General features: G+C 32.8%; 2 protein-coding genes across 3 annotated transcripts in view; one reads left to right on the top strand and one right to left on the bottom strand.

Annotated features, from left to right (window-relative positions):
* Positions 1–12,640, bottom strand: part of LOC123701436 (protein cramped) — a 36,110-nt gene extending 23,470 nt beyond the window's left edge. For both annotated transcript variants that reach the window (XM_045648917.1, XM_045648916.1), the window contains exons 1-3: positions 12,517–12,640; positions 12,286–12,360; positions 11,747–11,850 (exon numbers count right to left, since the gene is read on the bottom strand). In XM_045648917.1, the coding sequence (XP_045504873.1) occupies positions 11,747–11,850; positions 12,286–12,304 (123 nt within the window). In that variant the 5' untranslated portion in view covers positions 12,305–12,360; positions 12,517–12,640. The remainder of the gene's footprint in view (positions 1–11,746; positions 11,851–12,285; positions 12,361–12,516) is intronic.
* Positions 12,641–21,180: 8,540 nt separating this feature from the next.
* On the top strand, positions 21,181–24,896 carry LOC123701437. Its single transcript, XM_045648918.1, has one exon. The coding sequence runs from the start codon at positions 21,477–21,479 to the stop codon at positions 24,735–24,737; it is 3,261 nt and encodes a 1,086-aa protein (XP_045504874.1). The 5' UTR covers positions 21,181–21,476; the 3' UTR covers positions 24,738–24,896.
* The last annotated feature ends 188 nt before the right edge of the window (positions 24,897–25,084 follow it).

The raw sequence follows: 25,084 nt of genomic DNA on the forward strand, positions 1-25,084 counted from the left end.
ACGCGGAAATACAATTAATGTATACAGCAATATATATGAGGGCGTTAGTAAATAAACAATAGTATGAAACGTCACCGCGGTACGAAAACTTTGCTCTGCATAGGATGACTTTTAAGTTAAATAAAAATAAAAAAAATAATTTACTTTTTGAACTGAAAACTTTATTTATTAAAAATATAAAGAGTTAAATTTACTACGAATACATTATTTGTTAAAAATGTATGTGAAAATGTTTGCTGTGCTATTTGTGATTTTGTTCAGTGCATTATGTAGCGCGCAACTTCCTAAAGAAGCTTATGTTACAGTGGTAAGTTTCTCAAAATTATGTGCATTTAACTAAATAAATAACCGTTTTTAGTTCCTTCGGTTTTCCATATTTTCGAAAACAGCAAGTATTATATTATAACATCAAAAAATATCACAAACTTATAATGCTAGCTTTTCACCCGCGGCTTCGCCCGTGCAGTCAAAGAAGAACCCGCATAGTTCCCGTTCCCGTGGGATTTCCGGGATAAAACCTATATTTTGTCCCGGGGTAAAAAGTAGCCTATGCCCTTTCTCGGGTATAAAAATATCTCTATACCAAATTTCATGCAAATTGGTTCAGTAGTTAAGGCGTGATTGAGTAACAGACAAACAGACAGAGTTACTTTCGCATTTATAATATTATAAGTATGGATTTAACATTTAAATATCTGAAGTAGGTACTTATTAGAAATTCGCCAGCCATTTAACAAAATATTTTTATGGTACCTATGTCACCTAATTATAAATTTGGTCTCAAAAATTCCATAAAACACTAGGTTATTATTAACTCGAAACACATGGCTTTTTATAAAATCAGCAAAACTAAATGAAAAAATAAAAATCTCGAGTCGTGAGATCAACTCTTGTTTTAATGATATCACTCTGATTATCCTACTTTGTATTACCCTAACCTATTATACATACCTGATTGGTCTTGTAAAAAACTATGAAGAGACAAAGTGTAGTCAGGCGATTAATTCTAAAATATCCAAGACTTGCTTACCGCCCGCGGCTTCGCCCGCTTTGTATAAAACCTAATAAATTATATACTAAAACCTTCCTCTTGAATCACTCTATCATAAAAAAACCCGCATCAGAATCCGTTGCGTAGTTTTAAAGATTTAAGCACACAAAGGGACATAGGGACGGAAATAGCGACTTTGCTTTATAGGTACCTTCTACCTACTAGGTAATAGGTATGTATAGTGATGATCACAGTGATGATACGCACGAGTAATATTAAATTCTATCATAATACTTTTTCCCCGTCTATCTGTGCTTAAATTTTTTTAACGCCTAAAAGGGAGACTGATTATACATTAGATAAGAATAAATGTAATATTTACTTAATTACAAGTTTTGTAAGTAATTTTAAACTAATATTCTAAAGAAATGTTATCTCTAACTTAGACTGACCTACATAATCATAAGTTATAAAAAATTAAGAAATTTATCATAATTCTTTCTTCATTAATAAACACACGTGTCAGAAGTGAAACTTCTTTGTCAAGAAGAAGACCAAAATCGTCGCCTTACTCCATGACGTGACGACGTGACGGCATTTCCATCACGCGACCTTGAAATTATACTCTCAACGCCCCTAAAGAAGTTTCACATCAAAATACAAATATATATTTATGCAATTTACTATAACAAAAAATTAACATAAATACTCGTTGTTGTTTCAAAAATTCAAAAATTTATTCATACGGAAAATTTTCAAATAAGAAAGATTCACTATTTTTTATGTCCCTAAAATAATGTTTTGAACAAAATAAGAATTCTGGTCAAACATCGTTATCAACGGATATTTTATGTAAACCAAAATAATATCTAATAATAATAAATCTAGACACAAAACATTCTTTCAAGATTATCATACAAAAATGTCTAATATGGGATATTTTATTATAACCAGTTTCTATTATACGCGTGATAAAATATTTTTAATAATAGCAAGGTAATTAAATAAACCAGTAGGTAATAATAAAATGTTTCGCACAAAGTAATTAATATCTACTTAGTTATCTCTATGATTAAGTGCCAGTTCCATGAAGGGCTGATAAAATTACATTATTTTTTTTAACTGACACTAATTAAGCTAATAAGGAATAAGGAATATAAAAAAAATAACTTGCCATACCTACTCTCGATCCTAGATTATGCGTGTTGAAAAGTACGTAAAATCCTACTAACCTACTAATATTATAAACTAGATTTCCGCCCGCCGCTTCGCCCGCGTTTTCAAAGGAAAACCCGCATTGTTACCGTTCCCGTAGGATTTCCGGAATAAAACCTATCCTGTGTGTTAATCCAAGTTACCATCTATATGTGTGCTAAATTTCATTGTAATCGGTTCAGTAGTATTTGCATGAGGGAGTAACAAACACACACACACATCCTCACAAACTTTCGCATGTGAATATCGGATGCGAAAGTTTGTGAAGAGTTAAAGGGGTGACAGACGTACGAGTAAGTACGCGAACTTGTGGCTCGGCGACCTTTTTCGCTCGTGTGTCACCCCAAGTACGCGTACTTAAAAACCGTCGAGTAAGTTCGTTGACGATCCAACATGTTTGAAATTTTAAAGGGCTGATAGACGTACGAGTAAGTACGCGAACTTGTGGCTCGACGACCTTTTTCGCTCGTGTGTCACCCCAAGTACGCGTACTTAAAAACCGTCGAGTAAGTTCGTTGATGATCCAACATGTTTGAAATTTTACTCGTAGCCCGCCTTCGCTCGCACGTCTGTCACCGCCGCGAGCCGCGAGTCTAGCCTGTCTAGCTATAATAGGTGTTACTAAGTGCAAAAGTTCATCATATAATGGCTCAGCCATCCTTAAATTATTACGCAAGTCTTCCTTCTAAATCGTAGCTCCTTCACCAAAGTTACGTGGGATAAACGCTCTCTTTTTTAAGCCAGTTTTTCACCCACTTTTTCTGATTTCGTCTTCTTCTTTTAGTTTTATGAAAATAATTTAATATAATTAATATGAATGACTATAATATAATTGAATATTGGCGAAGGTATCTTTGAATCACACCAAGGCAGTTTCACTCCTGACGCGTGGGCTCGGCGCACACGCTCTTTTTTTGTAAAGTACCCTCAAAATATAATAGTAAAAACGAAAATATCCTTCAATTTTTTAACATTTATTTTGTTAGAATGCTATTTACTTAAAAATAAGTGCTGGTTATTAAATTAAAAATGTCCATATTTAATTCCTGAATAACATAAAATTCCCTCTGTTGATGACATAGAGACATTCGATATCGGTGACACGCGAGAAGCTACTGACCAAGCTCTACGTGTGTCACCGACGTCGAGCCGAGTAAGTACGCGAACTTTAAAACCGCGACTTTAAAGTTCGTACGTCTATCAGCCCTTTTACTCGAAGCCCGCCTTGGCTCGCACGTCTGTCACCGCCGCGGCCGCGAGCCGAGTAAGTACGCGAACTTTAAAACCGCGACTTTAAAGTTCGTACGTCTATCAGCCCTTTAGATTGATTGGTTAGATAGATAGAAAGATGGAAAAGATAGATGGGTTACTCGTTAACGCAAATGCTACTGAACCGATTATAATGAAATTTGGTATGTAGGTAGTCGAAGACCTAGAATAAGACATAGGCTATTTTTTATCCCGGAAATCCCTCAGGAACGGAAACTAAGCGGGTTTTTCTTTGAACACGCGGGCGAAGCACACATACAACGTCCTCCGTCGCGTCTGTCTGTTCGGGAAAAACTGAATGCACCGATTTTTTTCCTATTTTGAATAATCCATAGAGACACAAAAATTTAACTACATAAATTATATAAAGCTCAAACAATACGGAACAGTTGTGATTTTTTTTTTAATAAAATAAAAAAATAAATAAATATGGCCTATTGCTAATTTCGAATACGATTTGCATACATTTCCTAAATATCCGAGACAGAGTTATTTTATTAACTCAATCGATTTATATAATATTAAAATAACTGTTTATGGTGTTAGGAAGGTGTATAATTATTATAGACGGAAGTAAACATTAGAGCTTATATATTATGGTATCTATACGGAAAATGAATTTGATTACAAAGTATATAATTCAGTTTCTAGAAGTTTGTTCTAGACGCATGTTCTTTTTAAGATCGAGGTCCGAACGAGAGAATAATCTTGTATGCATAATCACAGATTACTAAGTAGTTACTACGTAAATTATGTTTTTTTTAGCTTTGTTTATTTAGGGATTTTCGTCCAAAAAGACGATGACAATCCCATCGTACCTTGTACAAATATTTAACACTTATAACAAACTACCTCCTATATTTGAAATTTAAAGTTGAATAGGTTAACATTGATGATATTTCTTCACATGCGTATCGAGAACTACTACCAAAAAAAAGTTCAACAAAATCTGCCTATCAGTTCGCGCGTTATTTTCTGAAACAATACTATTATTTTGTGTGTAGGTTAAATTCTTAGTCAAAAAATCATTCATAAACATCGTTGTTTTTCCATTGGGAAATTGTTTTATAAAATTAGCTCTATTATTCTGTAATAATAAAATAATTTAAAAAAATTGGTTGTCTGTAAAGTCGGTTTACTGACGATAGTTGAACGTGACAACGATTGTGCTTCTTTGTCGCTCGTTCCGTGCTCTCGCTTGCACTTCAAGCCTTACATGGAACGCCTCAGAGCGAGGTAACGCCCTTGGTAACGCCGCATGAGACATGTTTTTTCGGGCGTGCAGCCGGCGCTATCGAATTATAAGACGTTGTCACGTCAAAACTAAGGAAGTGTACTGCTTGAAGCTATAACGATCAATCTAATAGGGACTTTATGATGCATGCATCAAGGTTTTCTTTAAATTTTGATATACATACGAATTTCTTCTCATCGGTAAATCTATAATAAATTTATTAATGGCTACTATAAATAGTAAATACTTTAGGTCAAATTCGCAATTTTGCCAACCAATATAAATATTACCAAAAAAAAAATATTGGTAGCGCTCTATATTTATTTATTTAATTTTATAATTTATAACTCAACAAAATATGTAATATTAATCTTAAGATGATACATGATGCTTACTTAATTATTGAACAACACAAACGTTTTCTACCTAATAGACCATTATCTACAGAATACGCATTTCTTCAACGGACAAATTACGATATCAACCCGTTTGTTAACTGCACTGTAATTTTTAAGTAGTAGCAATGACGTTAACAGTTGTAAAATATAATAAAAACGTTATAAAAATTCGATGTGAAATTCAGATACGTGTTCTGAATGTACTGCCTACAATATCTTTGTTCGTTCGCTTGCGTGTTTGGAATGAGAACATTGAGGAAGGAATTTTTGCATATGATATAATACACTTGTCGCGCAATATTGGTTAAATTAACTGTTAAGGTATCGAGAATTTAAATGACTAGCTATGGCCCGCGGTTATTGCCGCATTACTCCGCTCTTATTAGTCTTAGCGTAATTAATATAGCCTTCATCGATAAACGTTCTATTTAACACAGGAATAATTTTTCAAATAGGATGCTTAGTTCCTGAGATTCAACCAAACAAACGAACTCTTCAGCTTTATATTATTAGTATAGATATGGTAATCTATAGTAGATTATTTTATTTTGTATCCAGAAAAATACGGAATACTTTGTTGGTTTATTAAAAATGGTTGGATAGAACATCAATTACCACATCAATACTGTCGATTCAAAACAATTTTTTAACCAAATCTGTATCTAAATTTGACACATAAATACCAAAATAGATACTTGAACTTGAACTAGCTAGCTATAGAAATCAGACGACGGTATCATTATCTAATGTCAAGTTCAAGATACCTAGTTGATTAGACATTGCACCATCCTCATCTCATTAGACCTTTATTACATTGTCAAGGCTGCCATTATCCTTATTCCTTTGTCAGAAAGTTCCCATGTCACCATCGGACATTAAGTGATATCAGTATTTAAATGAAACGAAGATGGTATACTGTCAGTTTGTTTGCACAACAGATAATTGAATAATTGTGCCAATTTACACGTCATAGATGCTGCTGATGCAAATCTTTAAGAATTAATTTATGGCAGTTTTACGATCATGATTTGATCTTTGCATATTATTATCAACTAAATATGTCACGTCAAACACGACCGACACACCGCTTAAATTAATTCATTTGCTTCAAAAGAACAAAAATATTATAATTGCCATTAAAATCGTACACAACACAATTTTCTCACTAGGTAGATGTAAAGTAAACTCTCCGAAAAAAAGTTATAGTTAAATGAAATAATTGAGCGTAAGTTCCCAGTTTACAGATATGTAATTATAAATTGTTAATACATCTACATTATACATTCAGATCGTGGAAGACACACATAAAATGCTATCTGAGGTTAATTGAGTCGAAAAACACGATATCGTGCAGGTAAATCTGCATCACGGACTTAATTGTAAAAATGCCTTCAGATATGAGACCGTTATTTTACGGAAGCTTAATACTGTTATAGATAAAAAAATAGTCTCATCCAAAGCACTTGAAAATAAATTGGAGTACATTTCAGAAAAAAAGGAAGGACAAATGAATTATCCAAGGCAATCCTTAAGTTTTAAAACGTCATAATTTTATGACAATATAAAACTTCTTTGAAGAAATACAAATAATTAATAATAATAAATAAATAAATAAATTATAAGTTTTGATGGCAGACAATTGTAAATAAACTTAATAATGCACGTTAAATACAAAAGAATTAGTGACTCTACAATATTTCCATTTTTGTCAAGCCAAAGTGCCATAAAGAAAAACGCTAAGTCACACGTACATTGTAGAAACCAAGGTAGAAACCCATAAAATTCAAAACAATGGTACTTTAAAAATTTTCAATTTCCTGCTTAAAACTTTAATAGTTTAGTTCATCCTCCATCAATCATTGGATAATTCATCGACAATAATTTATTTTTAATTACCGCAAGGATATATCCAGTTTTTTGTCTTTTAATTAGCTTCTTTTAACAAACCAGTATTATAAAGAGGAATGATTATTTTTTATATGAATTAACTTAAAAACTATTCTACCGATAATGAAATATTATTCCCGAAAGCTTTTGTATTTGACTATCCCGGGTGCTGGTACGAGCGACTCGTATTTAATATTACTAGAAATTATTCTTATATATCGTCAACTCTCCTATCTCATTTCAGCCACAACTAATATCATCAGCAGGATATCCATTAGAGAAGTACAGAGTAACCACCACCGATGGTTATATCCTACAAATATTCAGGATCCCAGCTGGTAGACGCACGGCCAGAAAGACTGGCAGCGCGAAGGGGAAGAAAGCAGTTCTCCTGATGCACGGTCTCATGGGCTGCAGCAGTAACTTCCTTATCATGGGCCCGGAGAGAAGTTTAGGTGAGAGGCTTTTTTAAGGAAATAAAAAGTATCCTATGAATGGATATTTTCAAATTCCAAGTCGTTTTAGGCCTTTTAAATTTTATGAGTTGTCATGTAAGAAGTTTTTCTAAACCGATATCCAATGCAGCGATTGACTAGTAAAACGTATGGAATTCAAATAAAATTATGAGTATTATAACGTGTGTGACTGGGCAACACTTTTTTATGGTTACTGGTCATATTTAGTTTCAAGAATTGTTTACAATGTTTACATTATACAAACATCAATCTGTCTTCAATTTCAGGATATTTACTTGCCGATGCTGGCTACGATGTTTGGTTGGGCAATTTACGTGGAAATTCAAATACTGCTCACAAAAACTTAACCCGAGCTGATCCACAGTTTTGGAAATTCAGGTATTGATATACTCATCAGTTTAAATAATTGATTAAGTTTAGTTAACGCAATCCGTGGAGGATTAAATAATATATTATAAGGTTAACTATACGTTTACTACGTTTAGTATTAGTTTCAATGCAAAGAAAATATTCTGTCCTAATAAAATTTACTAAAGATATGCCGCCTTGTTAACCACACGTCTGATATCTTAAACTTAACTATTTTATATCTTTTCCAGCTTAGATGAGCACGGCAAGTACGATCTGCCAGCGATCATTGATAAGGTTCTCGAAGTGACTGGCTTAGAGAAGATCCTCTACATCGGGCACTCAATGGGAACTACTTCATTCTTCGTCATGATGTCAGAGAAACCAGAGTATAATGAAAAAATCGTGGCCTTCGTTGGCTTAGCACCAGCTGTGTACTTGGCCAATAATAAAGCGTTGATAGAATGGATCGTAAAAGACATGAATTTAATCGTAAGTTACATTATAATTAATAACATTTTAGAACGAAGCATTGCATCTAGCTGACTGCAAAGAGAATACAAATACTGGCTGTCTGATATTTCCACTTTTTCGTAAAACTACCCACAAACCAACAAAGTTTTTCTGTATATAACTGTAAAATTAATTGTTATTATGAATTCAGACAGGACACATAACAAAAAATGGATTAAAATTGTTTTCCAGAACAGAATGAAGGCTCAAGGCTTACTGTCATCAAATTTGTTCGATAACATGTGGAAGATTATATCCAACAATGCCTGCAGAACGAAGAGACCGCAGGAGAACCTGTGCGTACAAGTGATCTCACTTGTTATGGGGGAGGATAATGATCAGCTCGACATGGTGTGTTATTCTTTACTTTAATTGATTAAGCATTTATTTATATACATTTGACGTGAACTAAACTTTTTTTTAAGTACTGTTTTTATTGGCAAGATTTAAAGATACCAAAATACTCGCCTTATTCCATGACGAGACTTTGAAACTTTACTCTCAAAGCAATAAATAAAGTTTCACTTCAAAAATTCAAAAATATATACATGAAATTCACTGATAAGGCTTCCATTCATCTGATATTTTCTGCATAACTTATAAGAGGAGAGTCAGAATAACATACTGAATTGTTAATGAAAAAAAAATATTATATCTACAAATCTATAACATATCCTTTTCCAGGATATGCTGCCAGTATATGTCGCAAGAGTACAGCCCGGATCGTGGCAGCAATACGAGCATTACGCGAAGATAGCACTAACCGACGTGTTCACAGCCTGGGAGGACGGCCTGTACGGCGCTGTGAGGCCGTACAAACTGACGAACGTGAGAGTACCAGTCGTGCTGGTGTATGGAGAAAATGATCGACTAGCGGAAAAATCTGTGAGTGTTGTATATCTATACTAATATTATAAAGCTGAAGAGTTTGTTTGTTTGAACGCGCTAATCTCGGGAACTACTCGTCCGATTTGAAAAATTATTTCGCTGTTAGATAGATCATTTATCGAGAAAGGCTATAGGCTATATATCATCACGCTACGACCAACAGTAGGAGTGGAGCTACGGGGGTGATACCGCAGGGAGCAGCTAGTTATTTAATAGTTATTTTAATCATATTTTTATCTCGTTTGTTTATGTTTGATGAATAGTCTGAAGATAAGTGAGATCGAAATTGTAATGAGACACTAAGAATTGCCTTTTTACAATAGTTGGAATATAATCTATCAATCAAATAAAAACTGTTAGATTCCATACCTCAAATTGTTACTAACATAATCTTATCTTAATATATATAAATCTTGTGTCACAATGTTTGTCCTCAATGGACTCCTAAACCACTTAACCGATTATAATAAAATTCGCACACCATGTGCAGTTTGATCCAACTTGAGAGATAGGATAGTTTAAATCTCAAATCGTTTAAAGCGGGCGAAGCCGCGGGCGGTAAGCTAGTATACCTATAAAGCAGTTACACATGAACTAATGAAGCCATTTTATATTACAGCAAGTTTTAAGATTAGCTGATGAGCTAAGAGCCAATGGAGTATTAGAAGAAATTAAAGCAGCAAAACCAAAGATTAACCACGTTGACTTTATATTCGCCAAAGATATCAGCACCATAATCAACAAACCATTAATTAAAACTGTTCACAACTTATATAATAAATATGGGTCATAAATTGGAGTTTTATTTATTTTAATGATTTTATTAGACATGTAGATATTCGACTATGAGTACATAAACTCAATTAAATTAATATGATACTTCTATTTTTACAGAAAATATGTTTATGTTTTTATTTTGGGTTTTTTGATGATGACTGAATTAGAGAGTTGTGGCATTACCAGGGTTTCACTTCCATTTCAAGGGATTTTCAAGGGAGTTTCACTCCGAAGTTTAGGTATGTTTTGCGCCGTTGCCGACTGAGTTGGCACTTGGCAGCCGAGCGCGGGTTGCCTGTGGCTGGCGGCTGCCACTCGCCGCCCGCGCGCTCACTGCGTTCGCGTTGGTCGCGTGACGTGTGTTCGCGTACCTATGATAAATCGGCGGCGAGTACCAACCCTGAGCTCTCGTAATAAACGCGGCATCGATTCGGCGCCGCGCAATAGAATATGAGCGCTCGCGGCCCACCGTAAGATTCAATTTCGCTTGCAAGCAAGTGCCGATCAAGACTAGGCAATTATTTATGCCTAAAGTTGACTTTTGTTAGGATGTAAACCTTCTGTACATAGTATTAACTACTATTATATATTCTGTGGCAATACTTTATGCTGGACGTCCTAAACCTGACTTGTTTCTAAATAATAATGTGAAAATGTGTTTTTTCATTAATTGAAATTATTTTGTATATTATAAGTCTTTATTTCTTTCACATCTTTTTCCTTGTCGGAAAGCTATAGTCAATATAAAATAATAAATAAATCTTTACCATTAACTATTATCTATATATATAAAACTCAAAGGTGACTGATATAGTGATCTATCAACGCACAGCCCAAACCATATGCTGAAATATGGCATGCAGGTAGATGTCATAACGTAGGCGTCCCCTAAGAAAGGATTTTAAGGATAGGTTTTATCCCGGCAATGCCACGGAAACGAGAACATTGCAGGTTTTTCTTTGAAAACGCGGGCGAAGCCACGGGCGGAAAGCTCGTTTAAATATATGAAGACACAGGTTCTGGCAGACCGCTTGCATAATTATCTTTCCATGTAATATAAGCATTTTGTTAAATACATAATATTTCCATGTGATTGGAGCTTTTTTGTGATTAGCTTTCTAAGTACACAACTTCACCAGCCTAGCTAAAAGAAAACCACATAGTTTGCGTTCCTGGGATTCCTGGGATAAAACCTATCCTATGTCCTCTAACACATCTCAAACTATCTCGGTAAGTACGAAACTTCATCCAAATCCGTTGAGTGGTTGACAAAATTATTGAAAAATAAAGTCACAAGTACCAAATATCTTAGGGCGGCCGTACACGGACCGCTTCAAGCAGTTGAGACCGACCGCGACCGCGCGGTGAACTATAGGCATTCATTCACCGCCGTACACGTGACGGCTCGAGCCGTCGCGACCGCTTCAAGCCGTCAACGGCATGACGAAATTCCGCCGTGCCGTTGACGGCTCGCGAGCGGTCGTGAGGCATACACCGACAGCTCGAGCCGTTGACTGCGCTAGAGCCGTTGACGACTATCTCCCCCGTGAAAATCAATGACTCGACTAGTCAGAAAAATCAACGGCTCGAGCGGTTGGTAGCAACAACTCGAGATGTCAACAACCGACGGCTCAAGCCGTCAACAACCAACTGCTCAAGCCATCCGTGTACAACGCTCAGCCGTTAACTGCTCGAGCCGTCCGTGTACGGCCGCTCTTATGGTAAATTGTATAATAACTATATTTCATACCTTATTCAGGCTTGGCTTCACTGTTGCTACTGTTATTTTGGAGTTAGTTTTACTCTGAGGAGTACTAACTGTAACTTTAAGCTCTGGAGGCATGCCATGGTTTTCTGAAAACATTAATAATCGAAAATATTAATAGAAAGAAAGCATTCTTCAACTAAGGAAGTGTAGATGAGAAAGAAAACACTCCTGTAGCTATTGAATTCTCTTATTATATAATCTTAAGTAGACTTGATGATATGTTTTCTAATGTATCACCATTAATAATATGATTTCTGTCTTTAATGAATAAGATGCTTTCTAATTTTGATATTGTTTTGAAAAGTGATAATAAAGAAAAGTGGAGGCTTTGTGTTTTTTTTTTTAATAGACAACAAACAGCCTTGACCATGTTAAACTTCAAATAATATTTTTATAATTTCCCATGAGTGATATATAAAATTGCATTGAATAATATACCAAAAAAGTGAATATTATAACTGTAATCCGTTTAATGCTAATTGCTAAGTTAAAAAATCATTCAGAATTTTAAAGAAGCTGACCTTTATTTGGCATAGGCATATCAACTCGTGAACGTCTTGTTCCTGCCTTACTATATGTCTATTGGACGAAAATCTGTAATAAGAAAGGTTGTAATTAAAGTTTTTTTTATGTTTTATTCGTGTAAACTTTACTTTTGAAATTAAAATCCTGAAAGAAAATGCATAATGTAACGACATAGGTATGTAGGTATTTTAGGCATATTATAAGTTAAGTGAAAAAACCTTGTGAATTGTGATAGTAGTTTTCAAATCATTTAGTGGTATCTAAATCTTAAGGTTAAGTCTGAAGTACATAATTCAAAACTTTTTATTTAGGTATTATATTTTTGTAAACACAACTACTTAACAGCAAGAAACTGTCATTCACACTGTCATTTGTCAATTGTCATCTGGATTGTCATGTTGCGATAAAAGTCTATTTGACTACAAGTATATTTGATACTAGCTTCCGCCCACGACTTTGTACGTGCATCCCCGTTTTTCCCCGTTCCCGCAAGAATTTCGGGAAATGCTTTCTTAGCGGATGCCTACGTCCTAACATCTACCTGCATGCCAAATTTCAGCCCGAGTGGTTTGGGCTGTGCATTGATAGATCACTATATCAGTCACCTTTGAGTTTTATATATATAGATTACCTATGGTTTGAACGGTTTGAATCATGATTTGTCTCAATAATTATTGCTCTGAGTGATTTGTGTTTTTTAAGACAGCTATAGAACTAAAGATGATGAAAATCCTTAACTCTAATAAAGTATTACTTGTAACCTAATATGGTTAATATGATACCTGTAATAATATGGTTTTTGGTTAATATAGCATAGCTGTTAGTCATTACTTAATTATACTACAAGACCAAGACACACAATTTTAGTAATATACAGTATACACGTTAGAATATTATAACTCTTGAAATGATTGAATTGTAACGGCCGAACTTGGATGTAAGCTTCTTGGCCGAACCCTGTGGCCGAACCCATCATATTATGTTTACTCAGTGTCAGTCTGCCCGTACATATACAAACTATACCTATATAAAAATGTACAATAATTAGTGTAGGACTTGCAGGAGGTTGTGCTAATAAAATCGAATTTAAATCAGAGAAGTGTTACGGTTTATTAAGATTTAAACATATAATATTATATTATTGTAATAATACAGGGTTAGTTTTCAATGACCGGCCAAATTTTCAGAAATGGTTCAGAATCGATAACATTTTAGATCTAATGAAAAAAAAAACTTTTTTTTTTAATTAGATTTCATTCCTGTCCGCCACTAAAAAACGAACGTGTGGACATTACAAAAGCACAATTCAGTTCAACCAAAGACTACTATGTATATAGTTCAACAACCTATATAGGTAGAAGTTAGCACACACATAAATTTGGCGATGCGCGCACGCACACAAGTGCATTGATTCTGACGGTGTTTACGATTTAGGAATGAATGCTATTATTTTTATTTTATTTTATTCGACGAATGTACTTTTGGTTTAATATCTAGATCTTAATTTTAAATTTTGGCTGGTTATATTATCATTAGACATCGGATTATATGCACTAACAAAATGCCAAAATTTTCGAGCGCAAATTTGTGACGTTTGTCACCCGCGAGCCCAGTGTTGCCACCTTAGACCTTTCCGGGCTAAATTTAGCCCTTTTTTGGAATTCAACCCGTGTTTTACGTTTTTAGCCCCAAAAGGGTAATCTAGCCCTATTTTGAATGGCTCAAAATTTACTTAAAATGGAGCCCATTTTGTAATTTTTTGCCATTTTACCATGCCAAAATAGGGTTTGTTTACTCGCTGAGCGTTCTGATTGGCTAATAAAGGTTAGTCGACCAATCAAAACTCCCGCTACTTAACGATTTATGCACGAAATATGCATGATTGGGGAAAAAGGCTAAAATATGCACTAACGCCGTAATTAGAGAGTTTTATGCATTTGCATATTGCAAATATGCAAATGCATAATCCGATGTCTAATTATCATATATTATGTCACCGGAAGATAACAAGATCTGCAAGTTTATAAATTTCCTAGGAAATAAACTTTTGTTGGATTATAAACGAGTAGGTAATCTATCCATTCTTTATTTTAAGTTTCTAAACGGTCGACCAATCACAGAAGAGCTTTTAATTTGCTCTATAAAACATACTGCCTAGGCCTGTGCACACTGATATCTAATTTTACGCGTGAGTGAGATTTTTACACGCGGGTTCGGTAAGCTTATCAATTTTCAAAAATATGGGCATAAAATAATATAATTTTTTTCATATTTAGAATCCTATGAAAGTTTATAAATTTCCTGAATCCTGGGATATTTAACTTGCGGATAGTTATCTGCCACAGATTAAATTATCTGCCGGTGACTTATTAAAGAAGTCTAAGAGCAATAAACCTATAGAGTTCTTATATTGAGACAGAACAAAATACATATTTTCTAATCTACTTACTCTTAGTCAATAACAGCATAAGCCAGATTGAGATAGCGATAGAGTATCTGCACTGTCTTCAAACGTAGCGCGCCGGCAGTCAGTTTGTTTTCCAACCAGCTGGTGGGCTCAGTGTGTCAAGTGTTTTTAACGAAATATTTAGAAAATATAAAGTGTACAGTGTTTCTTTTTATTTGTCAGTGTGCTTAAATAACTATTGTATGTTTATCAACCGGCTATCACTAGTCGAATGGGAGTTTTGGATAAAAACAATGTGCAAATATCTTTCCATCGGTAAGTGATTTTCAGCAAATTGATAAATATTTATGTTTTAAACCTATTTGAAGGTTTTATCAAGCGCTTTTTTGTAATTTTATGTTGTAACTGTAACATTTACCCACTTTATGGGGTTGTGGAATATAGAATAATGAAATAATTTTAAAAAAATGTCACAATAATATCACGTTTGGCATTTTGTTTACCACCGTAGTGTTGTAACACATCTAGCGTATATTATCGATTTATGACAAAAAATCTATTTCATATTAACGTTGATTTATTTATTTTGTTTCTTATATCAGATTTATATTATGTAGTTGTTTTTGCAAATAATAGATGTAAATTTTTTACCGCAGGAAAATAAAACGGCCACGTGGTTGTTTTATTTGCCTTATGTGTTTAAGTTTTCGTTTGTTGTTTATTAATTTCTCTTTCAGATTATTAATAAATTCATTTTGTTTTAGATTTCCAGAGCTAAATAAAAAATGGGTATAAAACATGAGACATGAGTTGATTGGACGCCGCCACAATTTGCTATATTGTGTTCACTGCATTTCGAGCCTGCGTGTTATCAAGATGGATACTCTAGAAGAATTGTGCAATCTTACGCTTACGTTTTTTTTGTTCCTGTAGTTAGATAATAAATACATTTGATTAAAGAGAGTGAATTTTTATTTTGAAATTTTTTACACATAAGTTACTTTAAATGTGTAACTATGTGAAAATTAAACGGTTGATTAAATGACAGTTCTCATAGATGAGAAACTACTATTGAAATACATACTTAATATACATGCGTTTTCAAAGAAAAACCCGCATAGTTCCCATTCCTGTTGGATTTACGGGATCAAAAGTAATTTTTCCAAATTTCATTGTAATCGGTTTAGTAGTATTCGCGTGAAAGAGTAACAAACATTCATCCTCACAAACTTTCGCTTTATTAGTAGGATGTTAGGAAAATGTTTTCATTAAGACTGTCCTTTTATTAATTTGTTAAAATGCTGCATGATTCCTTCATGCTGACTGTGCCTTTCTCCTCACTCCTTTAACTTTATCATCATTTCCTTCTTTATTTTAAATTACATTTCAAGTTTTAAAATTTCTTTTATAATATACTAGCTTTCCGCCCGCGTTTTTAAAGAATATCCTGCACAGTTCCCGTTCACGTGGGATTTCCGGGATAAAACCTAACCTATGTGTGTATGTACAAAATTTCATTGTAATCGGTTCCGCAGTGAAAGAATAACATCCATTCTCGCATAATTTCGCATTTATTATATACAAATAATGTATTCAACTGAAATTAATTATAAGTTTTGTTTTTTTTATTTATTATTTCACGAATCCGTAAATGCAAAATACATTCACGATTTTATCGATTGAAGCACATCCCATCACTATCACCTTCTATCTATCTAAATACGTACCTATAGTAAAAATGGTGCCATGACTATGTTGAAACGTAGCTTGTTGTCTATAGCTGTCTCATTCTTTCATACGACGTTTTCTTTAGATAGAGAGAAACAAATATATGTAAATTGTATACGCTCGATACAAGTACTCTATAGGTTTATTGCTCTTAGAAAGAAGTGGAAAGAAGAATTTTACTTCATGTCATCTATGATTTGTCTATTGAGTGGCACAAAGAGTATACTGCCCACCAGAGACTAAAGAGCAGTAACAGCCCTTTTGTGATTTTTCGTTTTATTAGTGATTCTGAAAGCGGGTTTCTTAAGCTTTCTATTGAATTAACTTACTTATTTCTAAGACTATAAGAATGGTTTTTATTTAACAGTTTTCACTTACTGCAAACGAAAAAAATTAACAATTTGGCGTGATTTCCCAACTAAAATACAGTATAAATTATACTGCAGATTAAATTTTAAGGTTTCATAACTAAAATGCAGTAAGCAATATAATTTTACAGTTCTTTAGATAGTTTTATATTTCTGGAAAAAAATTAAAAAAAAAATTAATACGCAGTAAAATTTACCGCCATACAAGCTATTTTTACTGCAAATTAAGAAAATACAATTTATTGTCACGAACTCCCAACTAAAATGCAGTAAAATCAAAGCTTGTCGCATTTTAGTTGTGAATACTTAACATTCTTTTATCATTATAAACTGACTAACACGCAGTAAAATACAGCATTACTGCAGATTAGTTTGGATAGCATAATGACACAGATATGATTATTCCTAGCTAAAGTGCAGTTAATGTTATTTTATTGTTAAACATAAAGATACATTATGTTATATATGTTAATATTAAGGGGCTTAGAAGAGCTAAACGAGGCAAAACTCGAGTTTTATAATGCTTTAAAGTATATGATTAACTGTAGTAAAAAATCTCAGACAAATATATGATATTCTTCAGGATATATACTAGCTAGATATCGAGCTGAAAACACAATACAACTTACTTTACTCGATAGAAAAAAATCACAAAGATACCTCTAAAAGAATCTTTTGATGCTTAAAAACCATACTTAACTACATGCAATCATTCTGTTTTTACGGCAAATAATTCTACAAGCAACATACTAAAATAATGTCGATTTATTTTTTTAGTCCAATCAATAGATTTCGAGTAAATCGAAAATTCTTATTCCCAAACCAAAAACGTACGCATGTGTGCGTGAACGCCTGTGTACCGACACTACCGGCCGAGGCCTGTTACTAGACGGACGTGTCGCTTGTTTCCCTGATTTTTTCCCGCCAGAATTGTTTGTTTTTGTTGTTAAATTATTTTTAGAATCCATGTTCCTTACTATAAAACAGACTACTGATAAATTATTTGTAATTTTGTAATCTTTTGTTAATATTAAGTATGGGAAATAAAACAAAACCCGTCAAGAGCAATGACCTAGCTTTTTTATATTATATCATAGGTCAAGAGGACTAAAAACGTTCTTATAAATCAAACGTAAATCTGAACGATATGGTAGTAAAAGGTAAGAGCATTTTAGTGATATTATGTTTAGTGATATTTAGTATATATATTCATGAATGTGAAGTTATTGATTCAAGTCCAAATTCATCTAAGCAAGTACTAGAAGAAGCATATAATAGTAAACAGGTAATTTTCAAAGTATATAATACGATTAAAATATGTTTTTTTTTCGACCGCATATTTCAAATAATAAAAAAAATATAAGTATCATTGATTTAGTTTTACTTAATCACCCATATCCTTATATTATCCAAGTAATACAACAAATCAAAAATAAACAAATTGTCTCCTCTAGTTGTTTCTTAGTCACGTCAGTTTTTCACTAAGAGCAATAAACCTATATAGTTCTTATATTGAGACAGAACAAAATACATATTTTCTAATCTACTTACTCTTAGTCAATAACAGCATAAGCCAGATTGAGATAGCGATAGAGTATCTGCACTGTCAAACGTAGCGCGCCGGCAGTCAGTTTGTTTTCCAACCAGCTGGTGGGCTCAGTGTGTCAAGTGTTTTTAACGAAATATTTAGAAAATATAAAGTGTACAGCGTTTCTTTTTATTTGTCAGTGTGCTAAAATAACTATTGTATGTTTATCAACCGGCTATCACTAGTCGAATGGGAGTTTTGGATAAAAACAATGTGCAAATATCTTTCCATCGGTAAGTGATTTTCAGCAAATTGATAAATATTTATGTTTTAAACCTATTTGAAGGTTTTATCAAGCGCTTTTTTGTAATTTTATGTTGTAACTGTAACATTTACCCACTTTATGGGGTTGTGGAATATAGAATAATGAAATAATTTTAAAAAAATGTCACAATAATATCACGTTTGGCATTTTGTTTACCACCGTAGTGTTGTAACACATCTAGCGTATATTATCGATTTATGACAAAAAATCTATTTCATATTAACGTTGATTTATTTATTTTGTTTCTTATATCAGATTTATATTATGTAGTTGTTGTTGCAAATAATAGATGTAAATTTTTTAGCGCAGGAAAATAAAACGGCCACGTGGTTGTTTTATTTGCCTTATGTGTTTTAGTTTTCGTCTGTTGTTTATTAATTTCTCTTTCAGATTATTAATGAATTCATTTTGTTTTAGATTTCCAGAGCTAAATAAAAAATGGGTATAAAACATGAGACATGAGTTGATTGGACGCCGCCACAATTTGCTATATTGTGTTCACTGCATTTCGAGCCTGCGTGTTATCAAGATGGATACTCTAGAAGAATTGTGCAATCTTACGCTTACGTTTTTTTTGTTCCTGTAGTTAGATAATAAATACATTTGATTAAAGAGAGTGAATTTTTATTTTGAAATTTTTTACACATAAGTTACTTTAAATGTGTAACTATGTGAAAATTAAACGGTTGATTAAATGACAGTTCTCATAGATGAGAAACTACTATTGAAATACATACTTAATATACATGCGTTTTCAAAGAAAAACCCGCATAGTTCCCATTCCTGTTGGATTTACGGGATCAAAAGTAATTTTTCCAAATTTCATTGTAATCGGTTTAGTAGTATTCGCGTGAAAGAGTAACAAACATTCATCCTCACAAACTTTCGCTTTATTAGTAGGATGTTAGGAAAATGTTTTCATTAAGACTGTCCTTTTATTAACTTGTTAAAATGCTGCATGATTCCTTCATACTGACTGTGCCTTTCTCCTCACTCCTTTAACTTTATCATCATTTCCTTCTTTATTTTAAATTACATTTCAAGTTTTAAAATTTCTTTTATAATATACTAGCTTTCCGCCCGCGTTTTTAAAGAAAATCCTGCACAGTTCCCGTTCACGTGGGATTTCCGGGATAAAACCTAACCTATGTGTGTATGTACAAAATTTCATTGTAATCGGTTCCGCAGTGAAAGAATAACATCCATTCTCGCATAATTTCGCATTTATTATATACAAATAATGTATTCAACTGAAATTAATTATAAGTTTTGTTTTTTTTATTTATTATTTCACGAATCCGTAAATGCAAAATACATTCACGATTTTATCGATTGAAACACATCCCATCACTATCACCTTCTATCTATCTAAATACGTACCTATAGTAAAAATGGTGCCATGACTATGTTGAAACGTAGCTTGTTGTCTATAGCTGTCTCATTCTTTCATACGACGTTTTCTTTAGATAGAGAGAAACAAATATATGTAAATTGTATACGCTCGATACAAGTACTCTATAGGTTTATTGCTCTTAGGTTTTTCACGTCGCTGTGGCGCCATCTAGTACAATACTCCGGCGTGATCTCCATCAGCCGTCGTAGATTGTGTTAATGTGTGCGCGAGTCACTCAATTTCAGCTAGCTCTTGTAATCCTCTTAAGAGAAAACTGTCAAAGGAGGTTGTGCATTCTGCGCAGGGTCCTTTAATAATTAGATGTTTTTTTTTTATTTTTGATATGTAAATTTTACATAAGTGAGTTGAATTATTGTGATTAAATAATAAGAAATAAACGGTCTTTAAAATGTGAACTAGCTATTTTTCTTACTGCACTAGTAAATTGAACACTTTTTTCTTAAAAAACTAACTAAAATGCAGTATTTTTTTGACCTTACTGCATGTTAGTTGGGTTTCTTGACAAAATAACTGATCCAAACGCAGTAATAGGGCTTTTTGCTGCATTTTACTAAGTTTAAAATGGTATTTTTTACAAAAAAGGCTATGCAGTAATAGGCACCAAAAAGAATAAATGGCCATAATAAATTCAGTTATTAAGATATATTTTTTTTTATTACTTTAACGTGTGAACCTATGCCTTTACAACCTTTCTGCATTCAAATTTTTTTGCTTATCATTCTGTTGATTTTTTAAAATCAATTCTTAACTTTAAATGCGTTTTACTCGAAATCGTGATTTTGCTGTTACTGCACTTTAGTGTATGGTGGGCAGTATAGTAATATAGTGGAGTGGCAACTTGGTGGCAACCAAGGTGGCAACACTGCAGACTGCTACTGACACTGACACAAAAATAATATTAAATAATGAATAAATTAATAAAATAGACATGAGAAATTTTTTGAAAATAATATAACAAAAATAAAATAGTACAGCTACTATAGGTTTGAACATAAATTACCTATAATTTTTTGTGATAAACATTTTTAACAGTTTCTTATTAATATTTCCTTATATTATTTCACAACAAATGTCAATTGTAATTAAATAGGCTGCGGCTGAAAATATTTACGTCTTTATCACTGATAGTGATTAATTTCATAGTCACTATTACTTAGAATCAGCAATCATCTGAAAGCATTACCTATTTGCGCTTGACTTTAATTTCCGCTTATTGGTGAAATAGTAATAAAAAATATTGTGCAATTTTCACTAACATCTAATCAGTATAGTGCTGATAGTGCAGTCAGCAGTGATAGTATTATACGGTACTTAGTTTAAAGCGTGATATATACATAAGTGAAAAACATTTTAACAAATACATAAGGAATCTGGAATAGGTCTACACCTACTACAAGACCAGATTTTACTTAGAAAAATGGAAGTTATCAAATTAGAAATGAAAGAAACACTTGGACAAAAACACAGGCAATTTAACAAAGCAGTTCAAAATGCTATAGAAAACAATCCTAACGAGGAAATAGAAGATATAGATTACAACAAACCTGATATAGATAATCTCTTCAAAATTGATTTTGCATGTCGCACAAAAAATGTTGATTACTTGCTAAAAGTGTTGAAATGTGAAGATATGTTATATGTTTCTAGAGCAATAAAACATTCAGTATGGTTAATAACTGATCCAAAATATACACATATAGTTAATCCTGAATATCTTCACATAGAGCTCTTTCCTTATATGTTGTGCGCAGCCAGAAATAAACTATTGTATTCCATTCGTGTTAACTTGAAGGATCCAGTACGCAATGAAGCATTCCTCAACTATTTGAAAGATGTTGATTTGAACTTGGCAATGAAATGGCTTCCAAATTGCTCTTTGGAATTTATCCTAGCAAAATTGGAAGAGGATATTTATAGAATACCTGATGACATATTTTTAAGAATTTTCTGTGTTAGTGCCGAAACATTGAATTTATACATCAAGAATCATTACTGGAAAAAGCCAATGCTTCAAAAAGCAATGATAGTGATAAGCAAGCAAGGTGAGAAATATTTTGAAGTTTTAGACAAAGTTGATAAAAAAGAAATACCAAAGTTCAATTCAAAACACACAAAAGCTGCTATGAAGCACTGTCCGAGAAGGCTTATGTGTAAATTCAATCGTTATATAAAACACATTGATAAATTAGTATTTGTCAAGTATATTGATGTAGATTGTTTCCAAAGGTTTTGGAACCATTACAAATCAAACAAGAAATTCAAAGCTCTTTTCCCTGAAGAGAAGTGTCAACAGATTTTTAAAAGAATTGACCAAAATGTCTTAATTTCACGTTTATTGGAATGTAGTACTGAGAAACAGCAGGAAATTAAGGTTGTACTATACATTCTGCGGAATAAACATCTAGGTGATTTAAAATTCAGACTTAAAGTCATAAACATTATCTTAAAGAAGTTTCACTCACATAGATTTGATAATAAAACATGGAATGTTTTAAATGATATTTACAATAAAATGGGAGTATACTCACAATTTAAGAAACATTATCGACCATGCATTAAGTCTGCCATTACATATTTTGTTATTAACAATCTACCTGTGCCTGATGAAATTGTCGCTATTTTCGATTTTGATACATTTAAATGTGAACAAAATAAATTTAATGATGAAGAGAAATGTAAAATGTTCGACTTTCTGTATCACTTTGTTATTAAAAAAATTGAAACATCTCAAGACGAAACTATGCTTTCCTGGCTGGAAAATATTTTAATTTTGTTCAAAGATTGGAATAAACAGATAGTAGATTATCCAGAAATTGCAAGCCAAATTGAGAGTATAATAAAGTCAATGAAAGATCCATATGACATGGAAGGGATTAAACAACTATATAATAGAAAGAGAGTCTGGAGAATAGTTTTATTTCAGGAATCATTGCTAATAAATCCCAGAGAAAGTGCATGCTTAAATGCATTGAAACATGATCCAAGAATATTGTATAATCATGAGAAGGAATTTCATGGCATAATATGTTCACAGAAAGACACTCAAATTTCGAAATTTCTTGAAAAAGTCCGAATTTATTGGCCACAATCCTTGGCTACTGAACTTAAAACAATATATAAAAATCAACTACATATGGTGCCTGATAAGAGATTTTATAAACTTTTATCTAAGAAGGAATCATTGGAGTTCTTAGATGCATATGTTCTGCAAGATGATGCTATTCATTGGAACAAATTGCATGAATTAGAGCTGCGTAAACACATTTTAAAAAATATACATGTGGCACGACCAAAACCTTCATTAGATGTAGTATTGAAATATGCTCAGGGTATTTATTTACAAGACTCATTTTCATCAATAAAGGCTTTATTGCATTATATGACACCTTTCCAGATTAAGGAATGTATCAAAAAATTGCAAAATTGGCCAGAATTTGTACAAAAGCTTTGCGTCTTTCAAGCATTTACAAAGTTAACTAAAGAAGAACATAATGAAATTATAACTAGTATTTGGAATAATACACAATTTTGTTCTGTACGTGCTGATATTTTTAAGCTACATTACAAAGCTTTACGAAATTATACTAAAAATGACTTGAATAAAAATGATGCATATCATACGACCGTTCAAGAAAGATGGAGCACTTTGAAAAATTTGATTTCAACCCTTACTGAAAATGAAAGCATTATTGTATATAATTTGTTAAATAAGTTTGAAAAGTTGCCCCAAATAGTACGAACGGACTATTGCATAACTTCGTACAAGTTTTTGAAGACTCTACCCAGAAGACTTAATTGTTATCGGTTTATGAATAATATTGTATCAAAAATTGAATACAACGAAGTATTACTGGAACTTGAAGTGGATTTTGTTGCGGAAATTGTTGACGATACTATAACGAATAGGATATGGACTGAAAAATTGGATTGGACTTTCAAAACTCTCCTTATTACTTACATAACAAGCCAGAATGGTAAGGAAAAGCAAGTTATTGCCTTTGAGAAAGTTTTGAACCCCGTATTTAAAAAGGCTTATGAAATGTGGCATGTCAAACACCAGGGCTTATACATGGCGAGATTTAATATCTATAGTTTTGTTTCTTTACTTTCTTATAAAGAATTTCTGGAAGGAACAAAGGATCCCATCCTACTCATTCTTATAAACAATAGTTTTCAGGAAAATTTGGTTGTCAATGAGAACTATATGATAATGACTAGTCTTAAATTGGCAATAGAGTATTTAAAAATTGCAGCAAAGTATAAAAGTCGATTGCCTAACATTCATGAGGAAACCTTTCAAGAATTTAGTAAGATATGTTTGAAATTATTATGCGACGATGTTGCATCGAAGGGAATCGGGATTTTAGTTCTGTATCATCATGCTCTGCAAAGGATTCTTAACGGTTTTCGTATACTTAGAAAGACACAATACAAATTCTTTGATCACATGCTAGACTTGTCTAAAGATTTATCATCTGATTTCGAAATTTTAGTCCATAAGTTAGTTGCGGAACATACGTTCTTTATCGATTATTATAAGGAAGATAAGAAGGGAAGAAAAATGTTACACGAAAGCATAAAAACGCATCCCGCTGCTGCAGTGAGAGCGGGAGCCTCAAGACTGTACATTACGGAATTATTATGCGTTAGTCCTTACTACCCGTTGATGTTATTTTAATTAGGTATTATTGTTATTTATTAAAAGGACTTAGAATATAATTAATTCAGTAGTGTGACTGTGATCGACTGTGATTTGTTTTTGATAATATTATAATTTGATTTTGAAACGTATAAACTATTGTAGACTTTTTTATTATAAATATATCATTGTAATATATTTTCTGTATTTTAACCATATACCTACTTACCTAATAAATATTTTTGGAGAAGGCAGAATTTGAAAAAAAGAGTGTTACGAGGACACGTGTCAGAAGTGAAACTTCTTTAGCAAGATTTAAAGATACCAAAATTGTCACTTACTCCATTTCGTGATGGTATTTCCATGACACGACCTTGAAATTTTAC

This window comes from Colias croceus, chromosome 21 (assembly GCF_905220415.1).
Source record: "Colias croceus chromosome 21, ilColCroc2.1".
NCBI classification, from domain to species: Eukaryota; Metazoa; Arthropoda; class Insecta; order Lepidoptera; family Pieridae; genus Colias; species Colias croceus.